This window comes from Corylus avellana, chromosome ca11 (genome assembly GCF_901000735.1).
Source record: "Corylus avellana chromosome ca11, CavTom2PMs-1.0".
NCBI lineage: Eukaryota > Viridiplantae > Streptophyta > Magnoliopsida > Fagales > Betulaceae > Corylus > Corylus avellana.
Genome location: NC_081551.1, coordinates 18,342,080 through 18,366,839, shown reverse-complemented (window position 1 = coordinate 18,366,839; position 24,760 = coordinate 18,342,080). Strand labels below are relative to the sequence as shown.

Sequence of the window (24,760 nt, the reverse complement as noted above, 5' to 3'; positions counted from 1 at the left end):
CCGATTAACTGAAAAAGTCGAAACTATTCATTGTCAATATGAGATCGGTTAATTAATAAACTTAACCGACTTTCACGATTCGGTAGGTGAAAATGACCGTACCGATACCCACCACTAGAAGGGAAGTATGCACATTGTATTAATATTAGTGATTGTAATTAAATTAAATTTAAGAAGGGGTGGGGGGACATTGTCTATGCTAGTCCCCCTTCCCTTCGTCCTTGGGAATAAGAGTAGGCAAATTAACCGTTTACTGCTTACCGACGGCTACCGAACTATCATCGACCAACAACTGACTTTTGGTGGCCAGTAGGTGAAATAAAAATAATGTTTCGACTTCATATCAATTCGATAAGCGGCATTTTTTTTTTTTAACGGTTAACAGACAATTAATCAACTGAACCAATTTTTCATATGAATTTTGAATTTTATCTTGTAGGTTTTCTTCTTTGTTCTGTCTTGCTGATTTGTGGTTGTCTTTTGATCCGTGTTCCATGATTTTTATTTTATTTTATTTATTTTATTTATTTTATTTTTTATTTTTATTTTTTATTTTTGTATAAAGCATATGCTTTACTAATTATGTACTTACAAGGAAGTTGATAAATTTTAACATAAAAACTTGTAACCAACTTAACCGACCACTTATTAATTGACTAACCGATTAACTGAAAAAGTTGAAACTATTCATTGTCAATAGGAGGTCGGTTAATTAATAAATTTAACCAATTTTCACGGTTCGGTAGGTGAAAATGACCCTACTGATACCCACCGCTAGAAGGGAAGTATGCACACTGTATTAATATTAGTGATTGTAATTAAATTAAATTTAAGAAGAAAAAAGCGTTAAGATAGTGAGAGTGGGCAGCTAGGATTGCTTCACTGGATTTTCTGTCTTGATGTTTGCTTTGTTGCTGGAATGTCCTGCCGGTGATCATTCTACTTTACTTTCTCTCGATTGTCATGTGCTCTGTTTTGTTTTGTGTCATTATTTTGGTTCTTATCATGCCATAGTGGGAGAGAAATTGAAGGGAAAAGAAAAAGGTTGGTGGACGGTCACACAAAATGTTGGTACTACTATTTTTTTACGAGTTATCAAAATATTCTAAGGAAAAGACTCTCATAGGAGCTTCAATGATTAGCCTTTCCTCTCCTTGATCATATCAAAGTACGTATTATAAGGAAAAGCACGCATATGTCGGTGATTATATGAACATTTTTTAAAAAAAAGTTTTTTTTTTTTAATTTATGTTTGGTGATTATATGAACAATTTTGGGACATTTAGGGAGATTACTCGAGATAATTATACAATGCCTTTTGTGATAGCTGATAAGGGCTTGTAGGGATACAACGGAGCTCCGAATGGGTAGAAAGATTCCAGAAATTGCTTTGAAATTAATATGATTTGGAGTTGGAACATTTTGTTTGTGCTGTGCTTGTGGAGAACATGTATGCAAAATGGAGGGCAATTCATGATGCTCATCAACTGTTTGTTAAAATGCGAAAGAGGGACCTTTTGTAACGTTGGCGGTGATGATTGGCTTGGCGCGTATGCTGACTGCGACAATGCTAATAAGTCGCTGATTTTGTTTGACCGGATGAAAAAGGAAGGCGGTTGTCCCAGATAATTAAGGTTGCTCTAAATGCTTGTGAAAATTGGGGGGCCATGCATAAGGCTGTATATATATACTTATTCACGATTATATAAATAATTAGGAATTAATTATTAATATTTTTAATTAATTTTTGTTCAATTTTATATTTTAATCTAAAATCATAGTTCCCACTCCCTAAGAAGAGGTTTTTCATTCTTATTTTTTTACTCAAGTACCACCAATCGTTTAATAGAGAAAATAGTTGTCAGAAACAAAAATAAATAAATAAAAAATAGTGGCAAACTTGAAACTCCTCAATGATTTCTTCCTTTTATTATTATTATTATTATTATTATTTTTCTTTTTTCTTTTTTCTTTCATGACAGGGAGCTATTTAGTGGGCCCATTAAAAACATGCGTAGATATAAGCTGCATGCCACCAAGAAAAGTTTTATTCTGATTATGTCAATTAATGTATCTTTAAGTCAAAGTTTCATGAATTACACTGAGATTATTTTTCTGAAGAGTAAAGCTTTCTTTTTCTTTTTTTTTTTCTCAAAATAAAAATGTACTTGTTTTTATTTTTATTTTTAATAAATAAAATTGATGTAAATATTTTCAACTCAATTTAAAGAAAATTTTATTCCATGAAATTTCCATGGCAAAAAGAAAAAGCAGGTTGGAAACAAGATTGCCTTCAACCATGCTAAAATCATAGTCATTATATGGGTAAGAAAACATAATTATGTTAAGCATGTATCAGACCATAACTTTGGCGGTGGAACATGAATGAATAAACATCTCCCGCCCAAGTAATACCTAGAACAAATTTTTTATATATAAAGAAAATACATACAAATATATGTATATACACAAATGTTTATTTCCCTTTTCTTTTTTGTTGGACTCTTGCTCTCTCGATCGGCGGTCTTTACTCTTTACTTATAAACTTATATGATCACTAGACAAGGTTTTCTAATTTAAAAAATACATATAAAAATTAATTTAATAGATTAAACTTATATAATTTCCTCCAACCTCTTGTGCAGAAAATCACCAGCGCCCAACATCATTAGCATCTTAGGAATTGCCAATCGATGGGTACACGGGATAATTAAGTTAGTTTGGGCCAAATTAAGTTAAAAATTAATAATTGAGATGTCAAGCCATTTGTTGTCCAAATTTTTAGTTAATATATATTGAATGATCACTTGTTTTAAAAGCTTAAGTTAATAAGAAGATGTGAAGCCCAACACGTAGAATATTTAGGGTGCGTTTGTAATTGCGATTTCGCAATAATAAACTGCATTTGTAAAAGATATTGAAAAAATATATATATATATTTTCAACATGTTTTATCAAACGCTTTTGTGATTTTAAAACTTGACGATTTCAAAAACGTAATTTTTAAAATTGCACTTATTGAAACCCTGAACCCTTAATTGAAATTGAACGTAAATTGATTGGGAACCCTTGGCTCTGATACAATGTTGGATAGAGTTTTCCTCTAAACTGGGTTGGAAAATTTTCTTTTAACCTAGTATATAAAAGTAACATGTATCTATTTTTTTTAATAACATGTGAGATACACATGAGTTTCTAATAAAATTATTCCAACCTTGTCTTTGCTATTAAAAACCCATGTACATCTCACATGTTCAAGGGACACATGTCACTTTTATAAACTAAGTTGAAGGAAATTCTTCCAACCCAGTTTGAAGGAAAACTCTGTCCTACAATATTAAATCACAAGAAAATAGAAATAGATAAATTTTATATGGATTTTTTCAAGTTAATTCTAACAAATCGAAGAAGATGCTAATTAGTTTTTGTTGTTTTTTTTTTTAAAAAAAAAAAAAAAAAAAAAGGCTTGATAGATACGATACGGTCAGAAGGGGTACATTAAAGCTTACGGCGGGAAAGAGAAGCAAGCAACGAAAGCCAAGTAAACCTCCCAAAAGCAATCTCTGTCTCTCTTTCTCTCCGCTAATAAGACCATTTAAAGCGCCTAAAGGACAAACGAAACTGGAAAATCTCCCTCACTTGTGTTCTTTAGAGAGATTGAAGCGGGAGCTTCTCGAAGAAACTCCCATTGTCATCGTCTTTGATCTCGGGCTTCACCCACTCTTTTACAGGTACATATGCCTTTTCGCTTCAAAATCTTGCATGTCTCTCAATGCATTTTCTTTTTTTCTTTTTTTCTTTTCACAATCATATATGAATAGGATTTCCGACAATGCCAAATTTTAATTTTAATCATATTTTGTGATCCAAAGCATCGGTACTCCTCTGGCTTTCACGTCCAAAGTTTGATTCGTTTATTCTCTATGGCGTTCAAATATCTATGACTATGGCATATTTCAAATGCTTTTTTCCAGCATAATGCTCCGTTTGGCTGCTGAGAAAATGAAAGGAAAATAATATAAATAAACCTGAATTTTGAATCTTTGATCCAGATGAGTTCTGAATCTGATCATCATCCTTTGTAAGACTGTAAGCCATTAAAACTTTCGTCATCTTTTTAATTTTTATCGTTTATGTCAATAAACAAACAATTTTCAAGTAATATTTTGAGTTATTGAACAATTTCTGAGGAATAGAGCAGCAAAGAATCAGTTTGCTTTCTTTTGCAGTCTCTTTCCTCTGCTCCACAAAAGAAAAAGAAAAGTTGGTAAAACCACACTTAACAAGTGTAACGACTAAATGACCAAGCTTACCCTTATGCTTACCGAAAACTGATTCTGTTAGCTCACAGAGTGGCTTCGAAAGTGAGGGTATAAGCGTCCTGGAAATTGTAGAGTTTGAGGTAAGGAATTTCGGGGCAAAAGAGAGGAATTGTACACAACAACAAGAAAACAGTGGCTTTATTAACAAACCCTGGTGGCTAATGCTTGCACGCATCCCGCGGGGGGGGAGCTTACCAGTTCGGTGAAACTTGGATTCTTCTCTGCTCAATCAAGTGTGTGCGTGTGTATTTGTGTAGGAAAACGCTAGGTTTCCAAATATATTTTATAAAATTTCTTTTATAAATTGATGATTGGTTTCTTAAAATTTAAATTTATCTCATATTTAATCATGTTATACCACGTTAATTTGTAAATTTTTTTTAAAAAAATATATTTGTAAGCCTAATATTCTTTATTTATACGTAAAAGTGGGTCCTAAATAAAGTGCCTCACAAAAAAACACTCATCCCCTGAAGCTGGGGGCTGTCTCACGCATGCTTCCGCTGATTCCACGGCTCTGATTAGATCCATCCATTCCAAGTAGGAACGCATGCCCACCTGTATCAACCAAAGCTCCCGCCGTGCACTGCACGTATATACAGACGGTTATAGAAATTAGGAAATATTCATTTCGGGATCTCCTCTCTCTCTCTCTGTCTGTGATTTTGTGTGTTCTAAGAGGGTGCAACAAGAACTCCGATGATCATGCTCGCACATGATTAACCTCGTCAATTTATTTTCTTAATGAATTTTGTTGGGTCAGAAATGAATAACAAAATTACCCAATACCCTAAAATGATATTTAAGTCTTGCATTCATCCATAGGAATAGGAGCTAAGACTTATGGTTTTTGTTTGTTTGTTTGTTGCATTATTACATTGCAGATCTAGAGCAGCTGCTTTAGTACAAACAAGCACGTTGCCATCTATGCTATTGCCTTGGACCGAGGGCTAAAATCAAAAAGTGCTACGGCAGTTGTAGACTTTTGTAGCGTGTGCTGAGATTAAAGACAATTTAATTACTAAAACCATAATTAGCCCCTTCTGTGAATAAAGTTAGTAACCCATTTTTTAGTTTTGACGTTTAGGTAACGGTACGTAAATGTCTGCAATGCAGAGAAAGAGAAACTAGCTGAATCAAGAAATCCCCTTGAGGGATTTCCCTTTGCTCCATTTTATGCTCTGTGTCACAAAGAGCATTGCCGGGTTGAATTGGTAGAAATGGAGAGCGGTGAGAGCAGCAGCAGCAATGAGAGTCCCTCAGCATTGAAGGACTCCTCATGGTTTTGCCAGTTCCGCAATGGGTCCAATCCTTGGATGGCCAGATATGTCTACGCCTTGATTTTTCTAGTTTCAACTCTTCTAGCATGGGCTGCTCGGGATTTTGGCCACAGCGCCTTGACGGAAATGGAGAGTAAGATTGCTCGAGAAACTTACATGTCCTCATTTTGTTCAATTTCAGATAATAATGACCAGTGATAATTTGTACATTTGTAGATATTGATGTGTTTGATCAGGGGTTCTTAGGACTTTCAAGCCTGTCTTCTACATAATGAGTAATACGAATATAAATTTCCTTCTCAAGGCTGAAAACTGGGCATCCTTGTGGGCAATGAATGCCATTGGATCGCACAATCATAACAAATTTGAGAAGGCACCATTTGAAATACATGCTTGACATGTGCAAACTTATCCATGGTAACATTGGTTTCAATGGAGAGTATAATGACACAAATTTATACTCTTTGAATTGTCTCCATGTGTGGGGCGTTTATCCATATGAATTGGGGTGGAGATTTAAAAGGAAAACTTTTTTGGCCTATGCTTTAATTGCACTTAAAGTTGGTGAAGTCCTTACTCAAGTAAAACAGCATAGACCATTTTGATAATTTTTTATGCTGGCCAGACCATCATTACATGATGTTGATGCACATTTGGTGTGTGGTTCAGGATTAAAGGGATGCAAAGGTTTAAAAGACTGTTTGGGTGCCGAAGGAGTTCTGCGAGTGAGCTTGGGGTGCTTTGTATCCGTTCAATAATGCATGGAATTCGCTTTAGTTCTCAATAATGGCTTGTCTTGATATTTTCTGCTGGACGAAAGCCTGCTAACTTATATTATCTCTGATCAGAGCATAATGTGAATCAAATTTATGCGGTCTGTATCTCACAACTATGGTGTCCCTAAATTGATATGTGCAGCTGTTTACCTACATTTTTAAGATAGAAGCTGCACTGTGTTAGCTATTGCCTTTAGTCCTGTAATCTTCATTGTTTCCCCCCCCCCCCCCAAATAGATCAAGTGAGCCTTAATACTATATCAGACATTCTTTATCACAATGTTTCTTTCAACGGCTGGTACCTCGAAGTTGGATGAGCCCAGAAATTCATGGCATTCTGGATGGTGGTCTGTCAAGATTGTTATGTGGATTGGCTTCACCATTATCCCTCTTTTGCTTCCATCTGCCATTATCCAGCTCTATGGTTAGTGCAATCCCATTTCCCAGCAAGCCTCTAGTTTTTTCTTGAACTGATTTTAATGATAGATCTCGAATTTGTTGCACTTTTTAATTAGCCAGTGTCTTGCCTCTGACACAATACTTTTTTCTTTTGACAGGGGAGGTCTCACATTTTGGTGCCGGGTATCTATGATTCCTGTTATATAATCGTGTCTTCAGATCATGTACATAGAATGTGTTGCACTGGGAGTTGAAGATATAAGCATTTTCATCTTAATTGAGTCACTAAAATTATATCGAGATTTTTAAAGTTTTTGCAAATTCTTTTTCAGGGTATTTCTTGTAATTCAACTGATAAGCATAATCAGTTTCATTATGTGGCTGAATGATTGTTGTCAGTCTGACAAGCATGCAGAAAGATGGTAAGACTCTTCATTCAAGCAATCGTTGTGTCATGCCCTATTTGATGCATTGTCATATATAGTTAGTTTGCTTGAGATATTATCTAATAATCTAAACTGTATTTATTTTATACTCTTCGTTTGTGTGCTTTGTAGTCTTGATTGGTAGATTGTATATGTTTAGACATAGTGCCTCCTTCAGTGGGGCAAGTGCTGAGATAAGAAATATGCTTATGTTGTTTTAGCTTGACAAAACTCTACAAATTCATAAATAAGTCTTTGATATATCCAAGATAGTATGTGACAAAAGGAGTTTAAGATGTCTTATTTTATAAATTGTTTGCTGCCATTCAACTGTCACACTAGTTAACGCTTTCTTGCAAAATGAAATGTAAATGTGTGGTCTTTTGAATATCGAAACAATAATTACCGGGTTGCTCATATCATCATCACTGCAGCCAAATCCATGTGATGTTACTGGCAACTACTGCATATGTTGTATGCTTGGTGGGGATCATTTTGATGTACATTTGGTATGCACCAGAGCCATCTTGCCTCCTCAACATTTTCTTCATTACCTGGACCTTGGTACTCCTCCAACTCATGACCAGTGTCTCTCTTCACCCAAAAGTGAGTTCTAGCCATCACTATGTTGTTCAGTTCATCCATATTCTAACCTAATTTGGTGTCCGAATTTCTAATCTTTGCCTGAAACAGGTGAATGCTGGCATATTGACACCAGCGCTCATGGGGCTCTATGTGGTATTCATCTGTTGGTGTGCAATTAGAAGGCATGATTTCCAATCTTTTGTTGCTTTATTTTAAGTATAAGTTAATGTTTGATACTGTCCCCCCTTATAGTTGTAGTTTAAATGAAAGCTCTTTTGAATTGCCAATCAAGACTCATGAGGTTGGGGAGTTGATAGGTATATTGGGGAGGGCCCAATTGTGTAGCCCATTGCTCACTTCTGACATAAACAAAATGGTAAATGATAATAATTTTTTGTTTTTTTTTTTTAAAAAAAAAAAAAAAAAAAGTGAGAAGTGGTGCCCTCACCTCTTCCCAAGTTAATGTTATCTCTGTTAAAAAGATATCGCCCTTGAAGTTGGCTTCAGAATCTAAATTCACCATCCAACTGCTTAAACAAAGCCAATTGAAATTTAAAGAGAAGCTTTGTGTGGGTTCATTTGTGATTTCTGTTGATTTATTGCTTTAAGAAAATCTCCGTTACCTTGACATCTTTCTTTTATTAAAATTAAAACTTATCCATCTTTACAGTGAACCAGTAGGAGGAAATTGCAACAGGAAGGCAGAAGCTACAGACAAAACAGACTGGCTTACGATCATAGTACGTAGTATTTGGATTCTTCATAAGTCTTTTTAGTAGTTTGGAACTCAGGCTTTTATGATAGTCAGCTCATGGTGAATTTTGTTTGTGATATGTGCCTTGACCCTCTTGATTTTTCATAAAAAGTACTTCCACATTTTGATAAGTGAAGTGCTGATTTTATTAAATATTAATTGTTTATTCTGAAAATCCCGCCTTTGCCTGTCTTAGCAAAATAGTTTCCTCCCAATTTGACAATGACAGTCGTATGTTAACAGAGCTTTGTTGTTGCTGTACTTGCAATGGTCATTGCAACATTTTCAACAGGCATAGATTCCAAGTGTTTTCAGGTTTGCTTCATATTCTCAATCAACCTCTTAACTGATTACCAACATTTCCTCCAAGATGTATCTGACAACTGCTGCAGTTCAGGAAGGATGAAACACGAGACGAAGACGTTCCATATGGTTATGGCTTCTTCCATTTTGTCTTTGCCACAGGAGCAATGTACTTTGCAATGCTATTGATTGGTTGGAACACCCATCATGCCATGAGAAAGTAGGTTCTCGTATTATTCTATTTCTGGTGCTAATAAATCCAATGACAAGCCTCTTCCACTATTAAATTGACCTTTATGTGATTCCCATTCCAAATTCTTGTCTTCTTAACAACATACATTCTCTCGGTTTATGGATCATTGACAACAATCTTTTTCAACCTGACTAAAGCAATGTCTTACCCAAAATGTAGAACTATTGTCACTAAAATCATATCACTTGCCAAAGTACCCTTTTCTTTTCTTCTTCTTCTTCTTCCTTTTTTTTTTTTTTAATTTATTTTTTCTCTATTAAGCTCATTATTACTTCGATCTATATGTTTCTTAGCAACATAAGTTTGAACATGGCAAGGAAATGATATGTTCCTCCCCCTTGATCTTCTACAGGTGGACTATTGATGTGGGTTGGACCAGCACATGGGTCAGAATAGTGAATGAGTGGTTGGCAGTCTGCGTTTACTGTAAGTACTTTAACAAACACCAAATGCAAAACATGAAGCTATTCCAAGGAGGATCATGTTGTCAAAAGAGTTGGATTAATTATAAGCCATTTTGGACTACAACGTTCTGATTTATTATAGTTTGTCACAACAAAGACAGAATTCTTAGTGTGAGTTTTGCTTTTGACAGTATGGATGCTGGTGGCTCCAATCATATGGAAGAGCAGACAAGCAGCTGAATCCACATAAAATGTGGAGAAAATGTCCAAATATTTTTGCCATTGCCCATTCATTTATTGTGCATATGGGAATCCTTCACCCCTTTTCAGATAGGAAAGGAACTCTGCTGTATACTCAAGAAGATATCCAATCCTCTGGCTCCAAGCAAAAGGGTAAAAGGGTAAAGAAAACACAAATTATCCATATTACCTGGGAGATGATATCCATCTTATTTGTTGTAACTACTTCACTGTCAGAGCATAATATATACCTTAGAGCATTCTCAATGAACTTTTTATTCTTTTTGCTAAAATTTGGCTTAAAAACTTGCTTTTTGTAGTTTAACTAAATATCTATGCAAAAGTATCAAATAATAAACTCTTTAGATTTTACTCTATTCTATTTAAATATAATTTTTAATCTATTTTTATTCTCAAAAGCACCCCACAAACCCATACTCCTCCCAAACAACAAAGAGAAGCCAAAGAATTAGTACCAAAACAACTCAGCAAACCCCACTACAGCACTATACGGTCACAAATCCCCTCCATTATCCAATACACTGAGGTTCCTGGATGGCGTGAAAGAGGGAGAGAGGAAGGAGAGAAGAAGTGTTGGGATAAATATAAAAACATAAAAAAATTGAGTTGAAAAAGTATTTTGTTCTCCAAATGTGGGGAGATGTCCTAAAATAGAGAGGAGAATAGAGAGCGTGATGGAGCTTGTTTTTGTATAATTTAACCAAATTTTGACTAAGAGAGCTAATTAAGAATGTTCCTATATATAGAACCATAGAGATTTCAGATGCTAATTAATTTTCTTTCTTCAAAGAACAAGAGAAATTATTTAACAAAAAAAAAGGGGGTGGTCCACTGGTCCATGATGGGTTGTGATCAAATTCGTTTAATTGGTGTGAAAAGTCAACTGCTGATCCAATTGTCAATTTTTGAGGCAGCACTTTTACTTTATTTTGTATTTGTCTGAATGTAGAAAATTCGAGCCCACCAACCAATGGCAAAACCCCCAATTCATATTGGGGGTGTCGCTAAAAAAATTTTCTTAGCGTACTAAAAATTTTCTCCACCCGAAAAATTTGGTAATTCTCACAATATATGCAGCACAAAAAAATATTTATAAAAGTTCATAAATATGTGCTCAAATTGATATATTAGAAATGTAATATGTCGGTACTATATTAAAAAGACAGAAATACAAAAAAAAAATATATATATATATAAAACTGCACTTTACGGTATATATAAAACTGCACTTCACGGTCTCTTAGAAGTACGAAATCATCAAGTATCGAATCTTTGAGATAAAAAGAACAAAAGAGAGTGAGTCATCGACTTTAAGGGCGCCGTGTCTTAGGTAGATAAAAAGAAATATATATATAATTTTGGGGGTGAAAAATAAAAATTTAAAAATCTCACGGCTCCCCAAAGATGTAAGTGGCTCCGCCACTGCCACCAATGGAAATGAGCTATTCATACCTCACCGGCCACTGCCATGTTGGTCTGTATGCTATAAACTGTGTTACTTACTCCTTTTGTCACAGCCACTGCGCACTTCTCTCTTTCTCTAAGAAAATTACATTTAAGAGCAATGGGCTTGACGGTTTCCACTCTGGCTGGCTGTACAACTTTGAGATGCAATCTCTCTAACAAAGTTTTTTTTTCTTTTTGGTTCCGTTTGTTTGATTATTGAAATGAAAAATTCGGATACTTCTAAGATTAAAATTGTTTGTAATATTTTAGAGAGTCTGATAAAATAAAGAATAAAGATCGACAATCAAGATCAAATCCCAATGAAAAAGCAGAATAAATTGGGTTGATAAGTAATACTACTTCTATACCTCCTAATATAAGACCAAATCCCAAAAAGACTAAAGAAAATCATGTTTTGGCCCATTACTGTAACGAGATAAATTAATTGAAACTTTTTCATAACCCCCAAGAAAGAAAAAAAATTCCTGAAAGGTTCTTAGTTGAATTAAATCTATTCCAACATATCTTTTCGGGCTATATAAATATCTTTATATTCACAATCTCAAAATAAATTCTTCGGATTCTTTATTACGGAATAGGATTCTCTTCAGTCCAATAAGAATATCTAGTTAATGGTTAGGATCTGAAGACATAAAGATGACATCTTTCTGATTAATAAAAATAATAATAAAATATTATATATATATATTAAAAATAATTATAAAATAAAATTATAAAAAACTAATGGGGGTGGTCCGGCCACCCCTATTAGTTTCAAAACCAAATATTAATTTTTTTTTTAGCATATTAGTATTATTATAAATAAATGAAACATGCGTAAAAAGTCTATAAAGTCTTAGAAAAATGATAAAAATCATTTTCATTCTAGTTTTTACTCATTTTCATGTATTGAATGGGTGAATATATCATTGAATTTATGTGAGACCCACATATATCTATAAATATAATGGTAGATTTATTAAATTTGCAAAAGAAAAAAAAAATTAAAAAATGGCTGAAAGAATGATGTAACATCCATCAAAGTCTTATTACATGATCAAAGAGCTAGGCATGGGGCCCTACTGCTACTAAAGTAAGCTTTAAAGCTTTAAACATTTGTAAAATAACATAACAAACTCGTAGAGGGACAAACCGAAGGGAAGGTTGGGAGGGGCAACGTCATGCGGACAAAAATTTCTTTCAAACTGGGTTGAAAAAACTTTCTTCAACCCAATCTATAAAAATGACATCCCTTATCATAGCGTGTGAGAAGCATATACTTTTTTAATAGCATGTGAGATGCACATATTTTTTTTTTTATAAAATATTTTAACTTTGTCCCTATTATTAAAAAAGTATGTATTTTTTACATGTCCAAGAGACATCATTTTTCAATTCAACGGCGAAATATTTTTTGGAAGAGCAAAATTTTGCTACAAATGGAATAGAGTAAGATGTGCTATGCGTGCATTGGACTTGGGGAACGTTGCCGTTTGAATTGTGCTTTGTGCTTTGTTGTTCGTCTTACATTTCGGGAAGAATAATGGTACATACATTCCATTTTTCAACACCCATTTTCACTCCCTTAAATGACTTTTAAAACCTTTCTTTTTTTTTGAATAACTTTTAAAAACCATTTTATTCAAATAAAAACTCATCCCAAATCTAATGGTAGTTCTAAAAACCACCCAAAAAAATAAAGGTACGAAAATGAGTGAAAAAGTGAGAGTGAATAATATTACTCTATATGAAAAGAAGACTTACCCAAATAGAGAGGCCCCTCATATCCATCAATCCGCGCATACCAAGGACTCGGCTGCAATTCCTTTTCTGGTCGGATGTATTTCACTCTCTACAATTAAAATTAAAAGAAAGCTTCATATTCAGTCATTGTACTACTCTATATTGTCCAATACAATGAAGCGTGTACGAGTCTGATCTAAAAGATCATATGATTCTATAGAGTTCAATCACCACACATTAGATGAAGGCCAAATAAAAACTGACTGGAAGAAAAATCAGCTTAATTTAATAAAACGTTTTCCTTTGATTATTAACAAACCCAAAACTAGTTTCACTTTTATATTACATCAGAACACATTTTCAAATAAAAACAAAAAAAAATACCTAAAGAAACATTAACAAACGGAACCAATTCATCTATAATTCAATCATAATAGAATACAACTCTGCTCCACTATAACATAATTTATTTATTGTTTCATAAATTTCCAGACTCGAAGAGCTCACCACAATGATGAAGAGATCGCAAAATCATACAATACAACAGAGAGAAATAATACAGCTTATAGGGGCAGCAAATAAACACGTGTATCACCCGATGGACCACTAAAATACCAATTAACACTATGCCCGCACAAAATATAGACCCACGTCTCCACGGCCTCCTTACCTACTTTAAATCATTACTCCTCTCTCTCTCTCTCTCTCTCTCTCTCTCTCAATTTCTTCCCTTATCCCTATCCCTATCTCTCTCTCTCTCTTTCTCTCTCTCTCTCTCATTCATTCTTTTATAGCATCAAACAAATCTTACATGGCCATGTGACAGTTGACTTTTGCCCCGGGGTGAACAGAACAAATCTCTCCTTGGCCTGGATATCAAAGCTACCACAAAACACAGACACCAAAACTTTACACCCAGCAACTTGACAGGGAGCAACAAGATGATGCTTGACCTAAATGGGGTCAGAAACGCTTTCCTTTTCATATTTTATCCAAATGGGTTTCCACCAACAGATGAGAAAGGATTTGGGGTTGCAGGTGCTGAGAATCTGCCAGCCAGCTGCTGATCCATATTTAAGGAGCCGAAAGCAGCCCCATCATTGCCAAAGCCCCCTACTCCTTGATGCCTGCAAAGATACTAGAATAAGTGATACAAAAACAATGCAAATCGCTGTCAATCAATTAGCAAACTAATTGATATCCAACAGTCACTTTAAATGCTAAAATTAGGTATTAGAGGCAGTTACCTGGAATATGGCATGTTACTGGGTATTTGTTGCCCCATGTATGCACCTGAGGTTTTCAAAAAGCAGCGTTCAGCATATGGAAGAGCATAATATATATATATATATAGAGAGAGAGAGAGAGAGAGAGCATAGGCATGGAGGGGAATTATTTTTTCCAAAAAAAAAAAGGGTATATACTTGGAGGCATTGCTGATGCGTAAGATGGTGCCTGGGGAGGCAAAGCTGATGCGTAGGGTGGTGCCTGGGGAGGCAAAGCTGATGCATAAGGTGGTGCCTGGGGAGGCAAAGCTGATGCATAAGGTGGAGCCCGGGGAGGCAAAGCTGATGCGTAAGGTGGTGCCTGGGGAGGCAAAGTTGATGCATAAGATGATGCCTGGGGCTGCATCCATGCTGACGATGGAGTGCCAAAGCTGGAAGCACGTATTATGCCTGAAGCAGCTGGGACATTTGGTAGAGCACCTTGCAAGGATGCCATTGAAGGAAACTGCATCACGAGAAACACACAAGGAAAGTCTGTAACTAATGGATAAATTTTTTTTCTCAGCAGAAAAAAGCGTATTAATTTCACCTAACAGATCAAGTGAACTGGTATCTTATTGATGAAGTAGATGAAGCTTATTCTTCTTTTTTTCCCTTTTTTTTTACAAGATCCAAGTAGACCAAAATGAAAAGACAAAACTGAGAACTCTTCAAGTAATTAACCATCTCCAACTTCCAAGTGTAGCATCATAAAGAAAAAATTGTCCAGTCTAAACTAAATTTACTATCCAAGCATTATGTTTATAAATTTATTACCAGCTCAAATTGCCCTTTCCACAAGTCTACCCTGACCAGTTAACATGTCAAAACAATTACATAACGATTAATCCAAATAAGACCAAGAACAACCAGTAGCAATGGATGGGATCAATTTGAATGAATTGAAATCACATACCGTTGGGGCTTGAACTAGAGGAGGTTCACTGTTGAAGTCAAATGGATTTGTAGTTTTTGGCTGTTGAAAAGTTGGCACTGACTGCAAGAATGATTAGAAACTTGAGTATTAGTGATGTACTTAAGGGGTTATACATCTCATTGCATCAAAGACTTGGTAAGACAGAGATTCAATTTTACCAGTGCTGCATTGTATTGCATATTGAACCCCATACCATGGGGTGGACCAGTTTGCCATGCTGGAACTGGTGCAGGGAAAGATGAATAGGTTGCAGCGAAAAGATCCTGCAGATGCATCAAGGTTTATCATAACATATGTAATTCATACATATAATTAATATAGATGTAACATAAAGCGCAGTAAGAAGACAATTACCGCAGGAAGTTCTCTTCTTGTGCTTGATTTTACTTCCACAACAGAAGGTTGTGACACATCAATAGAAGCGGGCAAATGTGGTGGTATTGAGACAGCTGGGGATGCATGTGCAACTGGATTACTTGAAGGGCCTTGTGCATTAGTGTTAAGTGATGAATTCCACTGCTACCAAATTGCCCACAAAGCAACAAGGTGAAAAACCACTTTGTAAGAAACAATAATAACAAATTGTGAAGACCACACCATAAGCTCACCTGATTGCTTGTACCTAAATCAACAGATGTTGTAAATTGTTGAGCAGTTGACTGACTACCAGTAGCAGGAAAGAACGACGGTTGTTGATGCTGCATATGAGGCCCTTGCCCGGAACCTGGAACTTTGACAACATAATTACTACCATTGACAGGCAATATCGGTGTCAATCCAGGTGAAATTGCTTGTGCACCAGGGGGAAACATTGACAAACTACTTATTGGTGCAGTAACAGGAGCACCAGCAGTAAAAGGTAACGCAGGTGTGTTCCCTACCGATGCAACAGCGGAATCACCAGTAATAGGTAATATTGTCATGTTGCCAGTGTGTGCAGCTGGAGAACCAGCACTACCAGAAGTTCCAAAAACATGACCAGGCACAGATGCTGAGACTGATAATTGTGAAAGTACGGATTCAAATGTATTCACATTTGATGGGGCTTGAGATACTTTGGCCTCAGGGAAAGCATCAAAAGAAGCCCAATTATTGTCATTGTTAGAAGTTGCTGGATGTGCAGTGGGTTGAGTCATTGAAATCTGTTGTGTTTGTGGAACTGCTGCAGCAAGTGGAGGTCCAGGATCAGCATCAAAATCAATTAAGCTTCCAGCATTCTCCACTTTGACTTCTACAGGATTCCCATTACTGGATCCTAAGCTACTAGAAGATATGGTTCTCTGCAATTAAAATCAATAATAGAATAGGTTCACATTTTTTCTTCTAAAGAATTTAAAGAAAACGAAATTTTCCAACTGAAGAACATAGTGCGGACTTCTAATAACAGAATTTAAGCAGCACAGCTACAGAAAAACATGAGAATTTAAAATAGATAAGCGCAACCAATTTATGTAGAATGGTGGATACTGAAATCAAATAAAATATTCAATCACAAAGGTAGGAAATATCCACTGAAAAGAGAAAATTAGCTCATGCTAATTTTCAACTGTTAATGCTTAAGGAATATGGACGTTGCTAATTTTCAACTGAAATCAATGTTACTGAAAGCAGAAATGCTATGATACACATAACAACCTGAAATGAGCTAACCCGCAACCCGAATTGAACTCTTATGATTATCTGGTTATAATTTGGTTTTATTGAGCTACCCAGATTCCAGCATATAATAGAACAAAGCAAATTCAATTTTATCAAGTAGGTTCACAGGTTTGAGACAGAATATTTTCTCTCTCTCACTATAGAATTTTTTTTTAATTTTTTTATATTGATAAGTTAAACACCGTGAGCCTTGAACTCAATAATTCACCCTCCACCCTATACTTGAGCTAGTGCTTATTAGCCACATTATTGAAGCGTCCCAAATAGTCTAGCAAGGAAGCTGTAGAAAATGCTTATTTTGCATTTCATATGTAACTTGACTGTTTCTAATGAAATCAGGGGAATTAATACACTTAACAGGGTTTAAATTGATGGTAGTGGCTCAAACCGCATAACAATCAACCAAAAGCTAATATTATCTTGATAAACCTAAAGGAATAATCAATGACTAGTGAAACCATTACTCATCAATTAAACAGTATGAGCAAATGTGGACCACAAAGCATATCATGGACCAAAAAATAGAAATGAGAAACAAGAACAAGAACAAGAACTTTAAGGAATCAGACATATATCCAAATCTGATGATAAAGACAATTTTATTGAGAAGCCTCACCTGTGTAAGTGCAGAGCCATCAGCAGCCCTGCCACCATTGGCTTTTGGAGGTTCACTTATGCGAAGAGGGATCACATTCTCTCCCAAAAGCTCTCTTACGGGCCGCACCATAGGGGGACTGGATGAATTTACATCTTTTGGTCGCTCAGGTGATCTGCCTTCCAGCTTAGAATCTCCATCAGATTCCCTACGGTCTTCAAATTTCCTCCCATTTCCAAATCTATCATCTCGGCGCCAATCATTAACAACCTCAGGACGAGCAGGACTTCTCTTAAAATCACTATATTGCCGACTTTCTTGATCATATCCAGGACTTCTTCTTTCTTCATAACTCCTTCCACCAGGACTAGACCTATCACTGTAACGGCGTTCATATGAATCCTCATATGGTGGACTTCGAGACCCTCCTTGATATGCATCTGTTCTCCTGTTTTCATAGGAGTCTTCCTTCTCACCCTGTTTGATACACAATGAAAAAGGAGGAAAAAAAACACTTGAACAAACAGATCTAATGACATCTAAAACGAATTCCACAATGTATTAGTAAAAACTATCTTGTAAATTCATTTCTAGTACTCTTATATGTATACAACTTCAAATACAAATTAATATGTCAGATATTAAAAAGGGCAAGTGTCATTACCGTCTTCGCCCTTGGAGGCTTTTCATAGTTCCTTTCGCCTGTGTATCTTCTATCCACATAAACATGCTTAATAAAGTCTCGAAGTTTCTCAACATTACTGGCAGCAAACTTTTAAATCAGTACTGGAGCATTTTTTACATATATAAATAGAGCAGAATATAATTTTGTGTCAACCTGCTGTCAGGAACAGAATGACGCTGTGGATCCCATTCTTTAAAATAGATCTCCTTTGCACGCTGTGAATAGAACACAGAGATGAGTCCAATACGAGAAGCTGAGAAGATAAAAATAAAAAAGACAAAGGGAAAGAATGTTTCATAGAGATATGAGAAAAAGTGGAGCACATCTACCTGATTTCCCCCGTCTTGAAGGGCAGTAACTTCTTGTGAAGAAAATTTGGCCATTGATACTGATTTTACTCGATGGGTGAACTCCCGACTGAAATTATCACATGTAATTAATAAAGTGCAAGTATCACATCAAAGGAAATTTATTTGCTCTCTCCCTCTGCCACACCCCACACACACACACACACACAGACAAACACAATAAAGAAAAGAAAATATAAGGCAATACTTACTGTATTCCACTGCAGTTTGTGCAAACAAATGTCCAGAAATTTGTGCAAACATATTGAGGTCCCTGCTTAGCAGAAAATGAAGTAGCACCAGTAAAACAGACAATCGAACTGCTTTTCCTTTTAGGAATAATTTAAGCGTAAGTGTTCTTTGCACTCCATAGTATTGTCTCCAATATTTCAAATATGTGATGCAGTGAGTACAAACTCAAAGATTGAAAACAACCAACAATCTTATAGAAAGTTACCAAAGTTGTTCTTTCATTAATTTCAAAAATGCTACAGAATGGTACTTGTAACAAATTTTAGCAACAATTTTCAGATGAGATAACAGTAGTTTTTATTTTATCACAGCTCATACTGCTGATCAAGGAACTGGAACTCAAGGAGTACATATTTTGGTAGAGCCCTCATCACTAGTATGATCTGTAAGGTTTAGAGTCTGACTTGTGAGACAAATGAAGAAAACCTATACTCAAAGGTGTATGGAATGACAAAATCAAATGGTTCCTTTTCCTACAAAATTAACCAAGCAGTTACAATAGATGCACCAAGTGCACAATACACAAACATTTAATTCCAAATTGATTATCTAACAAACTTATGAAAGCAATACCATATGCAGTCCTATTGCTTCAAAACCATGGCACGATGAAACAAAAAGATACTCTAAAGTAACTGCAGAATCATTAACAATCATCTACAAATTCCAGTAAGCCTTGACTTTAGCTTTTGGAATCACCATAACTTCAGTGCAAAGCAATTTTTTGAATCAGAATCTGTCAGAGATAAGATTTTAATTGTTGTTCTTATAGCATACTGAAGGAATCTCTGGAGTTCGACGTTGGGTGTGGATTGCATTCCCCAATTAAAGCCTAAATGAAATCACTAAAAGCCACTACTTCATTCTATGCCTGCTCTACAAGCACAAGCATAAATAATTACAATGCATAAGCAAACAAGAACTTTGTTTGATCCAGGGATTAATAAATCAAACTAATAATCAATATATCAATTCAAAACTATTGACAGGTATGGGACACCCAAAGAATTCCAACTTAAAAATCGGAAGCAAGCGATAATTATAGTAGAATGTTCACACTTTTTTGCGTGTTATTTCTCTAAACCTAAAAGAATCATATTTTTTCCTGGCAGCATACCTATGAAATGAAAAAACACGAGCAGTTAAAATAATATGGTCATAGATCTAATGTTGTGACTTAATCACGAGCGGCTTTTTCTTTCTTTTCTTTTTTTTCTGTTTAGCACCCACAAGGAAAGTGCCAACATCTGGAACTACCCAGGAGGAGTTAGGATCAGAAACAAGGAGAAGCAATACAACTTAATTAAAGGAATCAATTGTATTCCATCCTTTGTTCCCCTCAGAAACTGGGGATCAAAAAGTGCCAAATTTGATGATTTATAAGGGAAAGATCAAGTAAGAGCATGCTATTGAGTATCAACAAAAAAATTATTGTTGCAAAACAGTTCCCATCACCCCAAGAGGAAAAAAAAATCTGAAAACATCAAAGCTTTCATTTTCATTTAGAAAGTGATCCTTGTTCAGAGATCCAGATAAGCAATTAATTTAATAAATCTTTCTCGTAACTGGTTGAATCTCTAGAGGTATCTGATTATTTTATCAGTCCGAGTAAAGCCTAAAGGAGAAGATTTTGCTAAAATCTTTCATTGCTTTGCTTTCCTATAAATGGCTACTGCAAAAGTGTCAAGCCTATACATCACAAGCAATAATATTAATGAGAACCAAACAAAATCAATCATAGATGTTAATGACTTGATCATTGCAATTAATTACATCCCGCGCGATTATTTTCTCACTATTTCATAGAAAGTTATTTAGTGATACTCCACATTATTTTAACAAAGACATTCAACAACTAATAAAAACGAAACAATGACAAATGTATCCCACAATTGATGGCATGCATCCAATTCCATTCACGCACGACAAGATACAGCAAAGCAACTCTACAAATTAAGACCCTGGCAAATAAAATTATCTCAGGAATTAGTTACTATAGATAGCATACCAGACTGTTACAGTTGATACATCTCCGATTCTCAGGAAGTTTGAGAAGACCCCGAATAGTTCGTTCGTTTTTCTCGTCCTCCTTCACTCGGTTAGCCATTCCCACTTCCTACTTCAATTCAAAATTAAAACCAAATTTATAAAATAATAATAGTAACAACAACAACAAGTAGAGTCAGAAAAAAGGCAAACAATAAGCTAAACAACACCGGCACAGATTTTCCCAAACAACACCCGAGTGACCAACAAACAATTAATTCAATAGTCCTCTGTTTGGTTGATCGGGAAACTAAAAATGATACACAAAGAACTTCCAAAATTTATTCTAACAGTCGCATAAGGCACAGTTGAGCACAGCTTCTTCATTTCTAAGAATCAACCGTATATGAAAAGGAAATAGCAAAATTGAGAATCATAATTATCACTTCTTTCTCTACGTTTCCAGCGCTACAAATCAGCGCTCAAAGTGAACGACATAGATAATATCGAAATTAGACCTTCTGTAACGACGGATCTGAGAAATCCAAGCTCTTTGGAGTTGAATGGCACAAGCAGACTCAGCTAAGACGTGTTTGGAACCCTAGAAAGTTGGCGAGAAAATTGACCTGAACTAACCTGTGTTTGCCGCAGATGAAGTTGTTGTTCTAGTTCCGCAGCCTTTCCAGCTGACGGTGATGCCCGAGAGATCCACCACGCGCTTTGCGCAGGTACGCGAACTCGCTCAGCGAGAGACAGAGAGGAGAGAGAGGAGAGAGATCTTTGGTTTAAAAGTCGATTGGTAACTACGAAATATGTACAGCTCAGATCTTAATGGGATGCTTTACGGTGTTCTCCGACACAGGGAGTACCCTGTCCCTACGGGCGTGCCTGAGTGGTCGTGTCCTAAATTGGCGGTGATGGTCTTCTCTTTGGTTGAAGTCGCAAGGACGGTCCATGGTCGTACAAGGCGACTTACATAGCTGATTAATCGCCCTTGGCTGTTTTGCGAAATTACGTGAGGTACTATTTTGACTGCCAAATCCAAAACGTCTCCCAGTCAGTTTTATTTTTCTTGGCAATTACTCTTATTTTCTCATGTTTTGGATTAATTCAAACAATTTTATATTGTTTTATTTATTTTTTTATTAATGTGATAGTGTCAATTAACTTTTATATTTTCTTAACAGAAAATTGATTAACACTAACACATAACATAGTAAATTAAAGTTTTCAAAAGGTAGCTCAATCGGTTAGGACCATGCCTAATGAAGCAGAGGTCACTAGTTCTAATCTCCCTCCCCCTCTTGTGCGGACATGTCAAAAAAAAAATAGTAAATTAAAAATAAGTAAATCCAAAAGTCTGCTCCACTCATGACATTGTGCTTCCATACATAATATTAAGACATTTTAATTTAGCCTTTAGATTGCTATTTCCATGAATTGAGCATGTAACATTTTTTCAAAAACTTTAAACCTATTAGATATCGATTAAGTTAAAGTTCAAATACAATGCTTTGATCATTTTTTCAAACAAAAAACAAAAAACTCCCCTCAATACACATTAATATTTTTGTACTTAGTAGTATAGTGGAAATTGTAACATTAACTCATGTAATCAATGGGTTCGGGCTCCATAGACTTTAAATTGAACCCATTTTCATTCTTGTTAGTTTAAATTTGAAGAAACTTTATAACATAAATTTTCACTCGTTTTGATGATATCCTTTACAGTTTAAAAGCTTTCAATTTCTGAACATGGGTACTTTAGAAATTTTGACAATATTTAATGAAAAATTATAACAAAATGAGGTAATTGAAATAGATTGAAGGTTTAATACCCTTAATTAATAATTTTTAAATTTTTTGAGGCACTTTTAAAATGCATGGAAGTTGAGAGAGTTTTCTGAAGTTTTTCCTTTAAATTTTGAAGCCAAATTTCTTTAAGAAATCTCAAACTTTGTTTTCATTGGGACACATTAGAAACCTATATATCAAACCTATTTCATTGCAATTCCAATTGGTTGGCATGAAGCTTGAAAATTAATGTTTGGAACTCACAATAGTTAAGATTCTTTTATAAATTCATAACTTGTTGATCAAAGATTCTCCCCTATCAAAGGATACAAATAAAAAAAGCATGTAAAAATCATTGTGTGGTTGAAATGTGATAAAAAGCAGACAAGGAGTATATAACATCCCAAATTGTAAAACTTGATCATTAGTAAAGGAATAACAAGAGATGCTTATAGTTGAAGCATTTTTAAGGATTCTGTTTTCATTTTCATGCATATTGCAAATTAATTTTCATTGTCTACCCCTTTCTCAACTCTTTGCTAAATGAGTATATCTTAATAACACTTCCTTCTTTTATTTATACTTTTTTTTTTTTACATTAACAAACAATCCAAAACATAAAACACTTATAATTATTTTTATATTTGTATCATGTTAAAACAAATTTTTTTTTTAAAAAAAAAAAAATCTCTCTAAAATACACAATTGAACGGAGCCAAATTATTTATTTCAATCGACTATTCCTCATGTAGTAATAGTCTAAAGGAAACACCTAAGTGGTTGGACACACATTAAGGCGTGAGTTTAAATATTATAATGAAAATTCTCACACTAGCCTGATTAGTGTTAGCGGCTTTGGGTCCTACTAATCTCCTTGTAGGACTAAGGGCCTATTATAATTATATTTAAGGGACCTAAAAGTGCGTTTAATACTCAAAAAATTCGTTTGAAAAACAAAAATAGTCGTTTGATAAAAAAAATTAAAATAGCTTTTAAGGGTCTAAAAAAGTCTAAAAATGGCCAAACACACATTTGGCAAAAGCTTAAAAATGAAGTTTTTGCCAAAAAACACTTTTTGACTTAAAAGCTCTATTTTTCAAACGCAATCTCAAACAGGCTCTAAGTCAGGCTATGACTCAACTAGGTTTGAAGGAGCGTCTGCAGTTTTTCACCGTCTATGACTTTCTTGTCATTGGTTTCCCGCGGGTATGTGACGTCAAAATATAATAGCCACAAATTATTGCCCATTCCTACCTTTTTTTTTTTAATTATAACTTTTGTTATTTTTATTTTCTCAATGGTGCATATATATGCATGCTAAGGAAACTTAAAACGTAATTCCTCCATGTCCTACCTATAATCCTATATGGCTATATTTGACCCGTCACTCACCGTTTTATCAATAAATATAAAGCGTATCTTGCAATTTTATTGTTGTTCTCGTTAGGTCCATAGTTTTTAAGGAATCAGTTATGTGATCCATCTCACCTCTGGCCACCAAATTTGAATAACTTGGCGCGTTGTACTTAGATTGCTTATGTTTCAATCAAATCTACATTTTCCGTGCGTTTGAGTTAATTGAAAATCCTTCTAGAAAGCTGCATGTCAAAATTCATAATTCCATTTCCATCTTATTTCACTACACTTTTTATTGTATTTCGATGGAAACCAAACCATTCATTGGCGCCTGAAATCTATTCCACCAAGCTTCTAACCTGCTTTTCTCTTTAAATGAAGAAAGTTATTATATAATTTAAATTAGATTTTATAATATTTAATTTTATATATATTGTCACATTATTTAAAATTTGTAAATAACACAACACCGCTAGATGTAAGATTTAATCTAAACCATAATCTCTATTTCACTTTAAATGGAAAAGATCTTGTTTCAAGAAGAATATAGAGTTGATTTCAAAAAAGAAAGAAGAATATAGAGTTAAAGATTTTTATGTAAGGAGATTTGATATAATTATAAAATTAAATATGAACAAAGATATTTAAGATCATGTTTGGGATTTCGTTTGAGAAATAGTTTTTAAGTCAAAAATAGTTTTTGGGCAAAAGCTTCATTTTTAAGTTTTTGCCAAAAATGCGTTTTGGCCATTTTTAGGCTTTTTATACCCTTAAAAATGCTTTAAATTTTTTTACCAAACGAGTACTTTTTTATTCAAACGAGCTTTTTGAGTGCTAAAAGTACTTTTAGGACCTTCAAACCCAATCTCAAACAGACTCTGAATAGTCTAGTGGTAATTCAATCGGTTTAGGCATCACGCCTCATGAATGAGA

The 24,760-nt window shown here is 34.8% G+C and overlaps 2 protein-coding genes across 10 annotated transcripts; one reads left to right on the top strand and one right to left on the bottom strand.

The window, feature by feature from the left end:
* Positions 1–3,555: 3,555 nt before the first annotated feature.
* LOC132166667 (uncharacterized) lies at positions 3,556–11,523 on the top strand. 4 transcript variants are annotated; one of them, XM_059577519.1, is made up of 13 exons: positions 3,556–3,731; positions 5,439–5,735; positions 6,272–6,345; positions 6,643–6,802; positions 6,936–6,960; positions 7,110–7,199; positions 7,637–7,808; positions 7,896–7,969; positions 8,458–8,527; positions 8,785–8,856; positions 8,934–9,064; positions 9,450–9,523; positions 9,693–11,523. In XM_059577519.1, the coding sequence occupies exons 2-13, from the start codon at positions 5,543–5,545 to the stop codon at positions 9,749–9,751; spliced, it is 1,194 nt and encodes a 397-aa protein (XP_059433502.1). In that variant the 5' UTR covers positions 3,556–3,731; positions 5,439–5,542; the 3' UTR covers positions 9,752–11,523. The 4 variants fall into 4 exon arrangements, with proteins under 4 accessions (XP_059433502.1, XP_059433504.1, XP_059433503.1 ...); XM_059577521.1 differs by having other exon boundaries at positions 5,410–5,735; XM_059577520.1 differs by having other exon boundaries at positions 5,207–5,735.
* LOC132166666 (uncharacterized) lies at positions 9,579–21,539 on the bottom strand. Of its 6 annotated transcripts, XR_009438590.1 has the most exons (16): positions 21,314–21,539; positions 20,700–20,807; positions 18,652–18,713; positions 18,422–18,509; positions 18,246–18,307; positions 18,072–18,168; positions 17,429–17,884; positions 15,762–16,433; positions 15,508–15,669; positions 15,312–15,416; positions 15,133–15,213; positions 14,376–14,682; positions 14,199–14,244; positions 13,763–14,078; positions 12,973–13,060; positions 9,579–9,876 (listed from the first exon to the last, which is right to left on the bottom strand). XR_009438590.1 is itself a non-coding variant. In XM_059577518.1 (14 exons), exons 2-14 carry the CDS (start codon positions 20,796–20,798, stop codon positions 13,940–13,942), a joined length of 2,376 nt encoding a protein of 791 aa, XP_059433501.1. In that variant the 5' UTR covers positions 20,799–20,807; positions 21,304–21,539; the 3' UTR covers positions 13,351–13,939. The 6 variants fall into 6 exon arrangements, 4 of the variants coding, with proteins under 4 accessions (XP_059433501.1, XP_059433499.1, XP_059433498.1 ...); XR_009438589.1 differs by lacking the exon at positions 9,579–9,876 and having other exon boundaries at positions 12,166–13,060; XM_059577518.1 differs by lacking the exons at positions 9,579–9,876; positions 12,973–13,060 and having other exon boundaries at positions 13,351–14,078; positions 21,304–21,539.
* Between the last annotated feature and the right edge of the window lie 3,221 nt (positions 21,540–24,760).

What these genes read in the sequence shown, in the direction of transcription:
- LOC132166667 (XM_059577519.1), top strand. Translation starts at nt 5,543, where the DNA reads ATGGAGAGCGGTGAGAGCAGCAGCAGCAATGAGAGTCCCTCAGCATTG. An exon ending in GACAAGCATGCAGAAAGATG is followed by an intron (nt 7,200 to 7,636) that starts GTAAGACTCTTC and finishes TCATCACTGCAG; the next exon opens with CCAAATCCATGTGATGTTAC. An exon ending in GTTGGCAGTCTGCGTTTACT is followed by an intron (nt 9,524 to 9,692) that starts GTAAGTACTTTA and finishes TGCTTTTGACAG; the next exon opens with TATGGATGCTGGTGGCTCCA.
- LOC132166666 (XM_059577518.1), bottom strand. Translation starts at nt 20,798, where the DNA reads ATGGCTAACCGAGTGAAGGAGGACGAGAAAAACGAACGAACTATTCGG. An exon ending in CAAGAAGAGAACTTCCTGCG is followed by an intron (nt 15,417 to 15,507) that starts GTAATTGTCTTC and finishes ATGCATCTGCAG; the next exon opens with GATCTTTTCGCTGCAACCTA. An exon ending in AGTAACATGCCATATTCCAG is followed by an intron (nt 14,079 to 14,198) that starts GTAACTGCCTCT and finishes GTATCTTTGCAG; the next exon opens with GCATCAAGGAGTAGGGGGCT.